The sequence below is a fragment of the Anser cygnoides genome, chromosome 2 (genome assembly GCF_040182565.1).
Source record: "Anser cygnoides isolate HZ-2024a breed goose chromosome 2, Taihu_goose_T2T_genome, whole genome shotgun sequence".
NCBI classification, from domain to species: domain Eukaryota; kingdom Metazoa; phylum Chordata; class Aves; order Anseriformes; family Anatidae; genus Anser; species Anser cygnoides.
Genome location: NC_089874.1, coordinates 130,125,362 through 130,142,908, shown reverse-complemented (window position 1 = coordinate 130,142,908; position 17,547 = coordinate 130,125,362). Strand labels below are relative to the sequence as shown.

The 17,547-nt window shown below is 37.1% G+C and overlaps 1 protein-coding gene across 3 annotated transcripts in view; it reads left to right on the top strand.

Annotated features, from left to right (window-relative positions):
• Positions 1-17,547, top strand: part of STAU2 (staufen double-stranded RNA binding protein 2) — a 168,124-nt gene that overhangs the window by 11,534 nt on the left and 139,043 nt on the right. For all 3 annotated transcript variants that reach the window (XM_066993092.1, XM_048077025.2, XM_066993093.1), the window contains exons 2-5: positions 6,822-7,029; positions 8,088-8,218; positions 12,369-12,528; positions 14,869-15,004. In XM_066993092.1, the coding sequence (XP_066849193.1) occupies positions 6,831-7,029; positions 8,088-8,218; positions 12,369-12,528; positions 14,869-15,004 (626 nt within the window). In that variant the 5' untranslated portion in view covers positions 6,822-6,830. The remainder of the gene's footprint in view (positions 1-6,821; positions 7,030-8,087; positions 8,219-12,368; positions 12,529-14,868; positions 15,005-17,547) is intronic.

Below are 17,547 nucleotides of genomic sequence, written 5' to 3'. Positions count from 1 at the left end.
TTTTCTTTGGAAATCTTCCTTTCTTTTCTAAATTACACAGTGCCACTGTAAGGAGGGCTGCTACAGAAGGATTGAATGAGGGACAGATGGAAGATGTATTCCCAAGTAACTGTAACCTAGTCATCGATTTAGGGACTCTCATGCTTCATGTAGCATCTTGGATCAACTTAGTCTTGGAGATTAGGGAACCAGTATAGTTTCATGGTGAAAGAAGTCTGCAAGTTGAAACAGCTTCTAGCTCAGCCTTCCTAGTCTGAACTCCCTTTTTTGTTTCAATGTGCTTGTCCCGTGTAGTAATTAAAAAAGTATGTTAAGCTGACTGCTGTTTGAAGAAGTGGCTGAAAATTATTGTGAGTGCAGATTTTTTTTTTTCCCTCTAAAAATACCTTCCCGCCTCTCAAGTTTTCAGCCAGGAATGAAACACTCTTCAGAAAACTTCTCACTGATCATAAATAGGAGTTTGCAAAGGATATTCCTCTGTGGATGATAATGCCCTGACAAAAATAACTTCTATATTTTCTGAAAGTGTGATAGGATTTCATGCTCTGGCCTGGCGAAAGCCCAAAGAAATCTGCAGCTGCTCGTTCTGCCTGCGTCTGCCGGGCCTTCCAGGATTTGTGTGTGCCACCTCCCGTTGCGTTCAGAAAGCCGGGGAAGGCACTTTGCAGCTTCTGCTCCTGCCTCCCCACCATGCTTCGTGCTGAGCAAGTGGGTGAACTTTTCTGTAAGCCTTGCGGCTCTTTTGCATTTGAGTATTAGTCTGTAACCTGTAACACCTTCCTCACTGTGTGCATTTTTATCTTTGGTTGTAAATTGTTTAATAAACGTAATAATAATAAAAGTTAGTGATTTATTTTTTCTTATGCCTCAGGAGAGTAACATGCTTTTAAGCCCTAATTTCACTTGCTGTGGTATATTACTTATTTGTTAACTAGCTTGTAGCTGTGTCCAGATTTCCAGTGAAATTACCACACCCTAATGTAGGCCATTGTTTTTTTTTGTTTGTTTGTTTTTTTGTTTTAAATGCCACAGGTGTCTGGAGGTTGAATCACTGGGGCTGAGGTAGCGGGTTTTATGTGGGACAGCGTGAAGGAGCTGAACTTGAGTGTATGGTTTGGCAGGGATGCTAAGCTGATTAGCGCGAGTTGAAAGGGCTGATTCCTCGCACCCACGCCAGGTCATGGGTTTATGGCCCTCCGTGTACGGGCACGGGCTCTCCGCTGATCTTTCCCTCGCTCTCATGTGAGCAGGTTCAGTGAGGTGAATTATCAGGGAGCTATTAGCTTTCTGCTGGGGGGGAGAGAGGACAAACAGGGTCGTCCTCTGCTGCGGCAGCGAGGCGTTGGATCACTGCCTGTTATCAAGCCATCCCTCGTAAGGCAAAAAGCGTCAGATTGATGGAGGAACAAACGGGGAGCACAAACAGAGTGGGGACCAGCACTGATACACGGAGACTTCTGTGCACACCGATTTCACGCGCAGTTTGTCAATTTTGCCTATTTAAAATGTATACCCAAGATAAATTTTGTTAGTAATTCTAGATAGCCATCTGCTCGCTGTTGCTTTAAGTCATGCTCTTGCTAAACTGTTTCTGTGTGGCTATCTCATTATTTGATTTTATAGAACAGAAAAGATTGAATTAGCAGCTGCTCGGAAGGTAATGCAGAGCTGTATGCTTTCTGTCATCCCCAAGTAAGCTGCTGGATGCAGCAGTACCACAGGAAAAAGAAGATACAGAAAGCTTAGGACTTGTGTAGTACTTTTTATACATATATATATTACACACATAGATATACACTTCATACATGTATATAATATGCATATACATACATTATACTTTAGCTTTATAGATGACACATTGGTATCAAAATATTTACTGCGAATGTGAGAAGCAGGGCAGAGGATAAACATTTAACCTTTTGGCAGTATTGTATGCTTTTGTGTAACATTGAATGAAGTTATATCAGGAAAATGGAGAGTTTAATGGATTTCTAGGTTAAAACGAAACCCAAACCCTCCTTGGTTAGGAAAGTTTTAGCTGTATTAGGGTTCGATGACTTGTGAACTTTTGGCAAAAGAGTTGCATTTACAAGCTGCTAACCAAAGAATGGCTTGGTCTGGAAAAAAAAAAAGGTATTGAGATGCTGCTTAGCTAGACACTGCCCACAGTCTGTTATAATGCTGGTCCTGTGCCTTTCAATATTTTCATTAATGTGGATGATAGAATAAACAGTACACTTGTTAAATTTGTGGATGCTGCAAAGCAGGGTTGGAGGAGACTGCAGACATTTTAGAACTAGAAGTAGAAATCAGCGCAATCCTGAAAAAATTAAATCATCATTTTTTCCAGTTTGCTTTCTTTTTTCTTTTTTTATTTTCAAAGGGAATTCAAGGAAGACAAAAACAAAGTCTCATTAGCTGCAAAACAGTCAGCGTCACAAGCAAAACATGGCATATAGCATGCTGAGTAGCAATTCGGCAGAAAATGACCTGGAGTCCTTAGTGTGATACTGTTGTGAAAAATAGGCACTAATTTGAATATAGAAGTGGAAGTATGTAAGGTAAAAGATATGTCATTTTTTAATGATTTTTTTTTTTGTAATCTGGCCCTCAATTCTTAGTTTTTTTAAAGCACTTTGCAAGTAAGTGTAACATGTCATTGGTTACACACCTGTACATGGAATAGATTGTGTACATTTAGTTGTATGGCATAGTAGTGTGAAAGTATGGTAGCACCATGCTCATGTGTATTTTCACATTCTGCACAGATGAACTTCAGTCTTCCATTTTCTATTCAGGTCATTAGTTTCTCCAGCTGTGTTGCTTTTTTACCCAGCAGCTGCTATTTCAAGTCAAGATTTTGCTTTTTCAGTTTTTCCACAATTTGAAAGTACATTTAACATGAAAACTCTTTGCTCGTGTTTCTGCCTTCTCTGCTGTCTTATCTGCTTTTGTCTTTCTTTGCTTATTAGATTAGTTTGACATACTCTAAGAATCATTTCACCTCAGCATTTCATTCATATTTTATGTCATAAGATTTAAGGAAATAAGCTGATGTGTTCCAGAAAAGCACAGGAAATGATAATCATTAGAAAAAAAAAAGAAGTAATTCTTTTTGCCATGTGGAGCTTTTTAGCATGACACAGGTTTGTTTGCATTTGTTAAAAATATTCTGAATCTGTGAATGTAACTAAGCTAACATATTTCCCAGCTTACGGGAAAAATGAATGGAATATTTGACAGTAATATTTTCACTTCAAAGTGTGAGAGGATTTTTTCCTGTTTTTTAACATGAGAGAAAAAATCACAGCTTACACGTTGTTTAACTTTCTACTTCATACCAAGCTGTCTAATGAAACCTGTGTAATTACCTATATAGAAAATGCTTTCAAAAGCTGAAAATAAGAAAAATGGAGTTATAGTGTATTTAGCTCCCCTTAAGTGCCTGCTGGAGGATTTCTAGTGTATCTGGGCAGGTTGGACTGAGAGAGGAAAAACGTTGCTGTATTTTAGAAGGCACCATAAGCTTTTGCAGCCTCGTGCCTTACAGACTTCAGCTCTGTAGACACGTATGCGATTAAGACTGCAAGTAATATCATTGCTGCGATGTGTTGGCGTGGTAGTTGGTGACTTTATAAAGCAACAAAGGCGGCAGTCAGCAGCTGCACAACAAAGATATCCAACAAAGATCCGAGTGTCTGTAACCATTGCGCAGCATAAAGAAAAACTCCTTTGTAGGCTCTTTGATGTGGCAGTCCCATAGACGTGAGCTGGTTAGCCACTTGAAATGAGGTGTGGGGGCTATTCCAGACATACTCATAATAGCCTAATAAATTATCCCTCTCGTGTATGCTGGCTTTTTCAAAAATATCCACGTAGCAGATTTACAGTTGTTTTAATTACGTTGCCATGCTTTATCTCTGCCCAGTTTGGTAAAATCTCTCTCCCCAGGTCCTACATTTTGTTTTGTGGTGGTGAACGGTTCTGTGCTCGTGGCTGCGGGGCTGCAAAATATTTGTGCTTCACTCTTCGTAAAATACTATGACACTGGTATAAATATACGTAAAGAGAAGATGTAGCATGCAAGTTTTTGCCCGTTTTTGTGATGACATCAAAGATTACTTGCTTGGTAATGTGAAAATGACATTACAGCACCATGTCAACTGTGTTCTCTCTGTTTTCTCTAATTGGATTTTAGAACTGATTACAAATCAATAATCTCCATATCTCATGTACTGAAGGGTTAGTCCTTGCACTTATATTTACTTCCTGGGCATCTCTGTTTATGCAGATTAATTTGCAAAACATCTGTAGTTTCTTGTAGGAGTTCTTCAGCTTTAGATATCTAAGAAAACTAGTAAAATAAACACCAACATCTAATACGTTATGATTTTATTCAGATTTCCTGCATACTTCACTGAAGTACAAAGAATCTTTTTTCTCCTAAACTTTATTTTGTTCATTTTTCCTGTTCCTTGATACTATTAACAAACTGCCTTCTATCCTTAATAGAAAAGGATCAATCCTATGATTTATCCCTTTAAAACAGCAATACAACATAACAGCAATAACAACCATAAATATACTTCATACAACACTTGATTTTTATTTGATTATTGGTATGTTCTGCTTTCTTGAAAAGAAGAATAAACATTCAATACTGGAAGCCAAAAGGATAATTGACAGCTGACGAGGCCTGAGAATAGGCGTTCAGTAGTATCTCATACAGTATTACATGAGTGATCTTTGTTATACTCACAGATGCAAGCTAAAATGCTGTGAATACTCTTAAGGTGTTTCTTAAACATTAATTATTGTGATGATTTTTCATATTTTCTATGTGGTTTTAATTTAAAAAATATTTAATAACCATGGCCTGATTGTGCCATTATTTACTTTGATACTTATAATTAAGAAACATTTTGAATTGTAATATGTGTAGAATCAGAGTTAAACACACAGTATAGCAAAGAATTGTATAGCTATGCTCTTTCTCCATCTTTACGTGAGGTCCCTCTAACAGCACTCCTCTGTTGTATGGCACTTTCTGTTAAATGACAGTAGAATTTTTGCAGTCTGAATTTCATACTTATTTTTGAGCACACAAAGTGTTTAAATGTATCTCAGCTGACTGCATATGTATTTTTAAATTCTGTCACTGTTAGCATTTTACTCATGGTGTTTATGAAAAGGGCAAATGATTGCATCTCAGCTTTTTTTTTTTTTTTTTTTACTTTTGCCTTTCTAGAGATTAAAATCAGTCTATCTTCCCCAAGTAATAAAAATGTCCTTCCTATCTGAATGTCGTCTTCAAAGCACAGATACACAGTAATATAGTTTACTTTAGCACAGCTGCATTTGTATAATGAAGTTTTACTGTATGGTGTATCTAATGATGCAGGATTTTAACCAACCGTGTCCTTCTAACTAGAGATACTTAGGTATTTTTGAACTGGTTTTTGGGGGTGGAAAATACTGATTTAATCACATAAAAATGTATAGAGTCATACTCATTTCCATAAGACACTAATTAGAAAGTTTTTTCAGGTGTTGGGTAGGATTTTATGCTTAGAAGAGAGAATAACCCCAGGAAAAGCAGCGAAGAGCTTGTCGGTAGTGATGCTCCATGTGGTGGAGGAGGAGGAGGACGAGCTTCGGGTCCTCTTCCACGCTGGCCAGAGGGACCAGAGCTTCAGCCAGGAAAGGTCCCTGGTCACCAGGCTGCTCCCTGGCTGCTATGGGATTTGTCTCTCCACTACATTTAGTGTGTACAAACCCCAAAACCCATACTTGGTGTTTGTTACTCAGTAGTAGCAGGTGACAGTGTTAGGTCGTCCTGTTTGCTCTTGATGCCAACAGGAGAAATCTGTGGCTTTCCCCTGGATAATGACTGCCTGTGAACTTGCTTTAGTGAATTGCCTGGGATGCTGGCTGTCCTCTGAACTGTTCCCATGTGTTTTTTGCAAGAGGTTTTGTTGGTAGCCAAAACATAGCCAAAGAGCATCCTCTCAGTGAATAAATAGTGTGAAGGAGCTGTGCTCTGACCCTGTTTCGCTTATGAGTACAGACTTAGCCAGAGAAAATGTATTGGCAGTACAGAGACCCAGCTGGGTAGGTGGGGGGAGATAATTGGTATCAGGCGTATTCCAGGTAAAGGCTTTATACGCAGCTTTGTAGGCAAATATGGGAAATCTGTGGTATTTGTGTTTGTAATTTATACAGGGATTGAAGTGTTACACCTGTAGTCTGGATGAGTAATTTCCATCTGTAACCTGGATAAGTAAGCTTTATTGCCTTCTTTTTTTTTTTCTTTTTCTTTTTCTTTAACCTTTTTTTCTGTTCTTATTTCATCTATTTTCTAGTTTGGTAACAGGCAGGAAAAAAAAAGAGTTTTTCTCTAGTGGCCCTATTTGATGTTTTGTGTGCACGTTACTTGAAAAACTATTGCTACTACAATTCGTTGCATAGAGATAGCTCTTGGAGAAACTGGTGAGTGCTAATCTCATCATCAGGAGATCTGTATGGAATTTTATTCTAGAATAATCATTCTTCCTTCTGTTTTTTAGGCAGGGTCATCCCACAGTTGAGCAACAAAACCTAGAGCCAGGACACACGGGTTCTGCTTTAGTCATGTTCTTTGGTTGCGAGCAACAACTGTTTCTCCGTGCATCAGTTTGGAAGTAATGTTTGCAGGGCCATGACTTTGGTGACTAGTTTTGTGACCCAGATCCAGTAGCAAAAAGAAGTGTTGTTAATATCAATACTGTCACTCGGCATTCAAAACGCAAAGCGCCCTGCTCATAGTACTTTGTTTATTACAGCGATAGACAATGGCACAAGTTAAGATGCAGACTACAGCAAACCTGTCCGGACCTACCATGTCCCCTATGGTGCTACCCCTCCCAGTAACAACTACAAACACGCTGGGTCTGCCACCTGCCATGAATGGATCCATTTCGGAACCGGCTGCCAGCTGTAGCAGTCCTACTGCTGGCCCCGTGGATCCTGCTCCCGCTAGCAACTCACCAGGTATGTTGGTCCAGCTCTGTTTTCTTTGTTGTTCAAGTGAATCTGTTCGTCAGTGTTAATTTAAAAAAAAAGTCTTAAGGAGGGTAAAAGTAAAGAAAGAAAATTCTGTAGAAAAATGTTTTAGCTAACTTGTCTGTTTACTACATTAAGTTTCTTTAACAGAGCTCAGATTTACAGTAAAGTGTTGGTTAATGGTATAAAAACTCGGAAAGAACATGTCTATTTTGTCAAATTCTGAGTGTATCTTTTACAGAGGAGTTTTAGTCGTGCAGGAAGGTCTCCAAGTGTACTTCTCTTCCCTAGAACAGAATGTCTTTAGACTGCTTGGCAGTATTTGGTGTTTCCTTTGTAGCCTAATAAATGCTGTAGTTCCTATGCTGCACGGGGTATTAAATACAGAAATGTTATCCTAAAAAGTTAAGCAAGCAGTGAAAGCATGTGTAGGGGATAAATACAAGTTGAAAAAGAAATAGGAGGAGGCTAAAAAATGTTAAGGCAGTATACATGAAGTAAATAGTCTAAGAAAGCAGAACAGAATCCTTAAGAGGGAGTAGGGAGATGTTCTTTGGGAGTGCTCAGAGAGTGACTTATTACAAGCATTGAGAACTGGGAAGGAGGGCCAGCAAGTGAGGACCACAGTGTTTCATCTGCTGTATTTATCTTGCAACCTTTATGCTATCCAGTGTTGCTTCAAAGTGTTGAGAAATCATTCTGAAAGAGTAGTCAATTCATATAACAAGCATACTCCTGACAATTAACATTTTGGTGACATAGAAAATGTGGCATATGTATATGTCCATCTCCACTGTCATCTTCTATAGAGACATTTTGAAAAAAAATATTTTTAATTGCATGTATTCAAAATGAACATTATATAATGCATATTCTGTTATGATTAATATGTAAATGGTATTTAAACATTGTATTTAGCTTATGTACAAAAATTATTTTTTAGACAAAGTATTCTTTCTTTAAGCATACTAGTGCTTTTGCAAAGTTTTGCAAAGTTGTGAAGAATACATTTATCCACAAGAACTTTACAGACTCTTTATTTACAGCTCCTCTCCAAGATAACATGGCAAACCCCAAAGAGAAAACTCCAATGTGTCTGGTAAATGAGTTAGCCCGTTTCAATAGAATTCAACCCCAGTATAAGCTTCTGAATGAACGAGGGCCTGCTCATGCCAAGGTAAGGGCACACTTCCAGGTTATGAGCCAAACATTAAATGCTGAACGAATAATGTCATGATCTCGACAAGTTCACTTGTCAAACACAACCGTGTTTCTAGTGTAAAGGGTTTCTAACATTTTTTTGAGTTTGCTTTATTTTTCTTGCTTTCAGAAAGTATGTTTGTGACTCTGTTGGAGCCCTTTATATCCCTTTGTACCCTACTTTGACTTAAATCTTTGAGTTTATATTTGTTAGTCTCTATAAAGACCTTCTGAAGGTCTTTGCAGAGTATCACCACCCTTTGTTAATCTCTATGGGGTTTTTGCTTTTTAAGCTGTGTGAATCCTTCTCTCCAGTTGGCTTGCCTCTGATAATTACCTCTGAATTTTTTTCATGGTAGTGCAGGTTACTATGAAGATAGTCCAATTGATATTTTTCAAGTGCTTATTGATATGATTCTGTGTCCATTGATACTGTACCTTTGGATCTCGCATTTGAGGGCACAAACTCTTTTATTGTTCTTTCCTTTAAATTTTGTGCAACCTTAAGGTTTGCAGTGATATTAGGGCTCCTAATATGATCATAGCATTAAAGGTTATAGTGAGCTGGCAGTTAATTCTTGTCAGTTCTCATGTCAATTCGGATATCCAGCTTCATTTAATAGGTAGGAATTAGGATGTTTTCAGATGATAAGGAGCATGGAGGGATATTCTCACGATCAGTAAACAGTTTCAGTTAGCTGTGGGCTCTTCCCTCAGCCCTTGTTTCTGTTGCCCATTATGTTGTCGGCTAGCACAGAGCTGATGCAAATTTCTGACAGTGTGATTTGGCTGGTTTTGTGCATGCTGGTGGAAATGATGTCAGCAGGTGCGGGGCTGCCGAGAATCAGCAAGCTCTTAGGGTCGCCCATCAGTAATGGCAACTGAGGTGCTCATCCTCCCCCTGGAAGCGTTCAGGACCAGGTGATTCACTGGTTGGTTTTACGTTGCGACATGTTAAATCTGATGTGCTTTCTGTTGCTTTTCACCTAGTTGCTGCATATTTATTTGGTTACTTTTTTCCATGACTGGGATTTAAGTGCTTCAGTCATGCCAAAAGGTGTGGTGGGCACTGTTTGTATTTCTCAACAGTAAAGGGATATGAGTTGTGTTACACTTCTACTACAGTGCAGCGGGATAAGATGTAGTTCAGATATATTTGTTACTGTTTTTAAAGGAACTGGAATTACTGAAATTACTTGAGGCTGTGTTAGCTGCGCTTTTGAAAGCCAGATTTAACAAGGGTTTCTTAATTTTTCAGTTTTTCAATTTACCTCGTTACTTTTAATTATGTTCATAGTGATCAAAAAATGTGACATGCTGTGCAGATTGGTTGTTGCTCAGAAGAATGTTAAGTCTAATTTGGGCCTGTGCAGCAAGTGAGAACAACACAGGAGGGGAGAGGATGAAGAACAAGAGTGATATTAATAAGATTATGCAGACTAGTATTTCTTTGCTCTGTGGAAAGCAGAGACACAGAAACTACGACCGTGTTAGCAGTTTTGGATAATGTATTGCTAGCAACGTGATGATTTATCTGATAGAATATGTGAAACAGAGCTGAGTCTGCTCTAGAAAACATGACCTAAAGGATGTGTTGCTGCTGCTGTTCACCATTTAAGGAGTTTCTCAGTTTGCTTTGTTCTTATGCAAACTGTGTTCCTGTCCACTAGTGGTTTTCGTGATTTTCAGAGGCATGCTTTACAGGACAGCTGCCTGTGTCATGGCCAGAAATGCTAGTAAATTTGTATGTCCTTTTTTTCTAGACATCTTTGGAAAAGAGGTTTAGACAACAAGGATGAAATGGGAAGCTAGAAACAGCAGAGCTGTGAGGGAAGTGACAGTGTGGTTAGGATGCCTAGGAGCCTGCCCTCCAACTAGATCCTTCATCATAAGAAAAATCAGGTCTTTTGTTAGCATTAACTACGTTTTCAAGTGTATTTGTCAGGTTGATCCTTTCTTGTGTGCTTCTATGTCAGTGGCATCTCAGGAGACAAACTTAAAATAAAGACTGGCGAAAGAAATTAAGAGTGGTACAGAGAAAAGAGCAGATTGCTGAGGGACATAGCACTTCAAAAGGCTGGGAAGCAGGAGAGAGGGTTTGGTGTGCAGAAGAAGTGAGGAGGAAAAAATTGTCAGACCTCAGGAACTTGGTGGAATGAAAATAAGGGCAAGGCATGATAGGCCTTAGCATTTCTGCTCTGTTGCCGTCAGGTAATTAGGTTAGACTGAAGGAATAAAAACTTCCACAAAAACTGGTGAGAAATGCCTGTGTAGCAGAACTGGCAGCTTGGGTCTGAGAACTTAGAATCTTTATTCATTGGCTACTCCAGACTTTTTTTTTAGCCAATTTTATGTGTTTAATTAAATTCTGACATACATTTTTTAATTTTTTCTTTTCAGGAGGTTTTTCTTAGATGGGATAAGTGAGAAGACTAGAGCTCCAGCTCCAGAAATTTACTTAGCAAGCCCTTTTTTAACTTAAATTGTTCTAATTTATTGCTCTAAGCACTAAGAAGGGAATTACAGATAGATAAGTAGCTGTTACCAAATATATTTTTATTGAAATTCAAGATTATTCTCCCCCTGTGAAAATACTACACTGATAATTTCTTTCAGTTCTGTTAGTAATAAGGATGTATGTTCATAGATAATGTATATAAGATATGGGTATTTAGCTCTCATACCCAGCTTAACTTTAAAGTCTGAGGGGTAGCACTTGACAGGATGCAACATTTAGAGACTAGCTTTTTTGCTTCCCCCTTGTTTACAAGGAAATTGTCATGACTGCTGTGAAAAAATGAAATGGTGCTAGGCGCTGTGATCCACAGTCTTGCACTGTGTTTCTGAAACTTACAGTGGGCAAAAATTCAGGCCTGTAGCTAAGATAAAAGCATGTATTTATAGAATTCAATTCAAATGTACTACGTGCGTGTGTTGGGAGGCATAACATATTTGTGTTCAAATGCTTGTGTGCAGGTACTTGCTAAATAAAAATATATGTGAAGGCAGATTTAAGGGCTATACATCCTGCCTATCCCTAGATACCTGGTTCTGAATCTAGCAAATTTAAGTCACTTTAAAAAGTATAGAGCAAATAACTATCCAAATAAAACATTTGCTTTGTATACTACTGACACTAATATGTGCATTTCTTTGTGTTGCTTCAAGTAAGTTAGCCCATTTTCTCAGGTAGGTATATCTTCATTTACCATGTATATTTGGCAATGAAATCCTGCTTTATATATTTGGTATTCATATGGAAAAGACATAATTTCTTATTTTTTATCCTCTCTTTGTTAGATGCTCAAATTTAAACAAAACATATACATATCATACAGAAGATATACTCTATGTAGTATCTTAAATATGCTTTGAGATTTATCTTCACAGCTTGCATAGCATAGATACTGCTTGAAATAATCCTTTATCACAGATTTTGAAATGTATATGGTTTTATCAGCAGTCAGTTTCTGAACTCTGAATTTACAGTTCCTGTCCACTACAGAATCGACATCGAAAAACTGCAGTGTCATTCAAAAAGATAAAACCTTTTTTTCTTTCTTACCTTATATTGTTGAATATGTTTGAGTTGTGACTGCCCTAGCAATACGGTTTCTTTTTTCAGAAATCAGGTTACGCAGGAAATCTTTTTAACTGTGTAGAAGTATTTGGGCCAAATTCTCTTCAAAATTCTTGAAGAGTGTACAGTTATTTATATCCATTCAGAATTATTACAAAATTGTGTTTTTAGTAGAGATCTTTACCTGTTATTGACAAGCAAAAGTGACTGTTTAAACACATAAAGCAATGTCACCTGAACTGACCTGTATGTAGTCATCCAAGAACAAAGGACTGGTTTGCATGGTTGTTATTACTTGGTTTAAATAGTATTCTCTTCTTTCATAGTTGATGCTAGCATTATGCTATTTTACTTTGTCATCTATAAGGCCAAATGTTGCCCTCTGCTAAGGACCCACTGATCTCTGTAAGAATCAGATGTGTTATCTGAGAGTTGTATTACAATGAAAAGAGGGTACATTTTCTCTTCAAGCCCATAGACTTTCATACAGATTGATCTGATCTGCTGTGATAATCTTGCCAGTTTTTACCTGTTCTTTGTCTTGAAGATGTTCACAGTGCAACTGACTCTTGGAGAACAGACATGGGAGGCTGAAGGAAGCAGTATTAAAAAGGCCCAACATGCTGCTGCTAGCAAAGCATTGAATGAAACTACCCTTCCCAAGCCAACTCCTAGACCACCCAAAAATAATGTTAACAATAATCCAGGTATGACAATTTCCTCTGCATAATATATCATGTTGAACTGTTGAAATATGGTTAAACTTATTTATTAGTGGTACAAGATATAGGTTTAATTGGTGGATGAGAATCAATGTCGCTGTTTTACAGGTAAGATAGTTAATAAAGAACCTCTAGTGAGTTTGCACAGGAGAGTTTTTAATGCACATACTTAAAACAATTGAATTTTAAGCGAATATTATTTACATAATATTCAGCTGTATACAAAGTGACTGTATGTGATCAACCATAGACAGAGAAGACAAAAACAGATTGAACTGACTGTTATTAGCATAGTAAAGTTCTGTTCTTTTTTGGGGGGAAGTTATTTTTGCTGATTTTCCAATGGAAGAGCCAAATTTTATCCAGTCCAATCCTATGAAATTATATCTGTGGTGTAAATATAAGGTCAGGTTTTGGCATGGCAGCTTTGAGAGGTAATTTCCTGCATGACAGATTTTCTTTCTTAGCAGTCTATGCTTTCAGAAAGCCCTCAAACAGCTTTAGAAATTGTTTGAGCAATTAAAAGAACATAGGTTTCTGTCTTGCATCCTTCATTTCAAGTTGTTACCTGTGAGTTGCCTTCTATGCATGCAAGGCCTTTTGAGGTACACATCTCAGCTACATCCTCGGTGATTTGTTCTGTCTGGTTTGAGCAAATTAATTGGAAAAAGAATTATTCCTAGCTTCATTTCACGCTAATATAAAAGAAAGTAACCGGTGAGGAAAAAATGGATTCTTCCATTATTTTTTTCCTTTTTACACTTTCATATTTTCCCTTTTCCCCTCTTCTCTTTTTATTTCCCTTTGGTTCAACTATCCCTTAAAAAACATAAAATATTTCAGGCACTTTTGTAAAGTGGAGTCATTTTGCCGTTAACCTCTGTTCAGGAAGAAAGCAGGACTAACTTTCTTGAGAGCTTATGAGTATTATCCAGCGCATTAGGCATTAAGGATTGTTTGCAAGTGATGTGACAGTATCCTCTTGCTCTTTTGGAGATCAATGCCTTGCTTCTCCAGGACACTGGTTTTACCCTGTGTCCTTTGCAGACAGTGTGACTTTTGCTGTGTAGGAAACAGGAGGCTCAGATCTCTATACAAAAGGATCCTGGATTTGTTTCTTGACATTGCAGAGTATCACTCAGCTTCTAGCCTTCTGGGGCTTTTAGCATATTTGTAAAGGGAAAAGGTGATAACAAAAGAAGTAGGCTTTAAAAGAATTCATTAAAACGTGTATCACACAATACTGTAATTCTGCTTTAAGAAAGGTATACTGTATATGCACAAGTATCTTCTAATAAAAATGACATTTTTGCATTTTTGATACAGAGTTGAATTCACAGTTATTCTTTGCTCTGTAAAATACCGAAACTGTAGTGGACAAAAGTTTTTGAATAAATACTGCATACAAACTTTCATCATTAGGCATATAAAGCTGTAAGGCCAGACTGGCACTTTCATTGTAACTGTTTTAAGACTAGATTCATTTGAAACTGCTAAGAAAATATTTTAAGTAAATACTAGCTCCTTTTTATTCAGATGTGCATTTAGCTCCTTTAGGGTTTTCGTACAACAGAGAAGTGGAGAATACTGTACCTAAACATTTTATTTTTGAGAAAAAAATATTTTAATGAAGCTGCAGCGTAGCTTCGTGTTTGGAATTTTTGGAGGTGATGCAAGTGGGCAAGTGGTGCCTGTTTGCTATTTTTATATTCTGTTACCAGTAGATGGCTGTAGTAACATTAATGTCCAGTAGCTGTATTTCCAGTTTGTTAGAACATTCCCGTTAGTTAGATCACTAACTTTCAGTCGTAGTTTTGGGGTTTCAAGTCTTGCAAAGAAAAAGTTTTTTCTAACTTCTATTGTAACATTACCAAATGACTACAGTAATGCATATTACTACTTCTTCGTTTCAATGCCTCTTTGTTTGATTTTTGGTTTTATTTAATGGTGTTCAGTGGAAAGAAACATTTATAGTTTCAGAAACAGTCATAATGCATAAGCACTTTGGAAAGGTGAATAACCAGCTTGATTATAGCATTGACTTTCTCATTCATCTGTGAAGATTTATCTACTGAAACTGCATAGAGAATACACTGAGATAAAGGTTTAAATGTTCTTTTTCATTGCTTTTGATTAAGCAGGCACCTATATTCCCATGATTTAAAGAAGGTGAAATATCATTGTATCTGCTTCTTTTTTAATTTAAGAGCATAAAAATACCTCCTGAGTGTATTACAGCTCTCTTGCTGCTCTTTTCAATCCTGCATGTGTGTTTTGCAGTATTTGTAATGTAAGTGCCTTACGTATACTCTTTGTTTTTTCCAGGCAGTATAACTCCAACAGTAGAGCTGAATGGTCTGGCTATGAAAAGAGGAGAGCCTGCCATCTACAGGCCGTTAGATCCAAAGCCAATCCCCAATTATAGAGCAAATTATAATTTTCGGGGCATGTACAATCAGAGGTTTGTACTTTTTCTATTATTTCATGCTTCCTTATTAACGTGTGCTAAATCTTTATAAACTTTATAGATTATTTCAGAGGAAAATAAAACTAAGACATTACTAAGGGGAGTCTGTTCAGCCTCGTTTAGAAGCATACACAACCTCCTTCTTAAAGAAGACGGGTGCCTAAAGCATATCAAAAGGAATAAAGACATGTAAAATAACTGTTTCTACTTTTCAGTGTGCAAACTGGAGTTATGGTCTCCAGGCGTAGCAGTAAGGAGGCAGAACATTATCCTCAGAGAGAGGTTTTCCTTTTTTTGCTGATATTTTGTGTCATTTGATTAGAATCTGTAGCACTGGAAATAAAGCGCTCTTTTCTTAGAAGTAGTTTATAAAATTAGAAGGGCTGTTTTTTTGAAAATGGGCTTGAAACCGGTGTCAAGTTTCCATATTTTTACCATTCTGTGAAATTAGCTATCTAAGTTCCTTAATCTTCAGTGTTGATGAGTAAAAAATCCTTTACTTTACAGTTTAGACTTTACAGTTTAGAAATCTATATTAAGAGCCCTCCATTAATGCTGTAATTACTGTAGTAACTTGGAGTAATCTTTGAAAAGACAGTATTCGAAAATTTGTTTTTAAACTGTCAAATTCTTAAAGAATAAAAAAAAATGAAAATTTAATTGGGAGAAATAGTTTTCTTAAATGATCATTGAAATTTCTTCTTCTTGAAAAATGTTCTAAATTTTTGAAACATCTTCATCTTTGGGGTTTGTATGATTTTAGTACAGATGGAAAAACTGTTCTAATTCATCCTGAATTAAATGTAATTTGTATCTAATGCAACAATCCAGAAGTAACTTAAGGCAATATATGTATTTTTTGGAATCCCAAGGGCTATTTCTCTGAAATAGATTTTAGTTCGTGCATGCCCCCCTCCCCCCCTTTTTTTTCCCCCTAGAGGAACTATATTTGATCACCTCTTTTGTATTTGGGCTGAAGTTCCAAAATTAATGCAAAGTGTAATAACAACAACAACAACAAAAACTGATCAGGAATTTCCAACAGAATATTTTTGCAGTGAAAGATTTTGCCTTTCTTGTAGAGGGTTTACATAATGGAGTCCCTAATAATTTTTATATACCTCGTAACTATAAAAAAGAATGAGTCTATGATTGCTGGAGAAGTGTTTTTGCTCAAAATTACTCTTTTGTTAGAAGTTGAATTTATAGCAATATTTAAAAATTAGGGAGTTTGAAGTGAAAATGCAAAATGAAAAGACAGCATTTCATAATAGTCTAAGGAAAATACTTCAATTGGCTTCTTATTTTTCTTTTTCCCCTAGATTTTTAAATTGTGGTAACTTTTGTATTGTAGCATTTCATTCTGATTTTTTATGGGAACAATACCTGAATTGTAAATGATAAACAGACAAACAAAACTGGAAGAAAACTGTCATTACTGTACAGATTATTGTCTGATTATTGTATTACTTGTATTTCTTACTGCTGCTGACTAGAGTCACCACTCACATATATCAGGTTTAAATAGCTGGCTGTGGTGCCTAAAATGAGTTTTGTTGATATTTAGAAATCTTACATTTATTTTAATTGCTTTTATAATGATATTAGTTCGACTAACAGATAAAAAGGCTAGGCTGGAAAAAATGCAGGTTAGCAAAAAACGAAATGTGGACTTCCAGAATCTGATCTTAGTTACTGAAACATATTCATGGAAACAGAACCTCCAAACACTTAGCAGTTGCTAACTTTTAAGATTTTTTTTTTCTTTAAATGAAAAAGAATAGCATGTCTACTGCAATCGTTGTTTGCTTCTTTCTTGAACTTTGTTCCTATGTTAGGGTGCAGTGGTACAAGAACACTACTGTTCTAGGTGCATTAGGCAGCAGCAAGGGTATTTGATTTTTCTGATCAGAAAACAAATAGGTAGGGTGGGACAAGAAGCCTAAATCTCTGCTTGTCTGCCCCATTTTACTTAGTTGAATACAGCAGCCTCTGCAGAATGATTAATAATGTAGTGGATACTAAATTAATAAATAACTAAAACTAATAGGTAAATAACTGTCTGTCTGCATGTGCACGCGCACCCTGTACATATAGCTACCTGCACACACAGTCATACCAGATGAAAGACAAATGGTGCCATACTGTAATGTCTAGGGACTTGTCCTAAGTTGGAAATAATTGTTCACCACCTTGTTTTGCTGGTCTGTTATGATCCCAGTAAGAAAGGTACTTACAAGGTATCATTTAGATGCTATTTCTTAGGGCAAACACTGTAAGAGAGTAGCGCAGATAATCTTATGTCCCTTTAGATGCTGGGAGCCCCGAGTGGTGTGGCATGAAACAGGTCTCCAACCCACGTGCAACACATCATGCAGACCTCATCTGTAGCAGAGACTCCCCTTTTAGGTCATTCAAACTTTTACAGGGTTTCCATACAAGGAGACAACTCTGTTATTTCTACAGTCAAAACAGGAACGTCATTCTCATGAGAACTTCCTGCTGCACTGGTAGATAAAGGCAAGGCCGCGGAGATG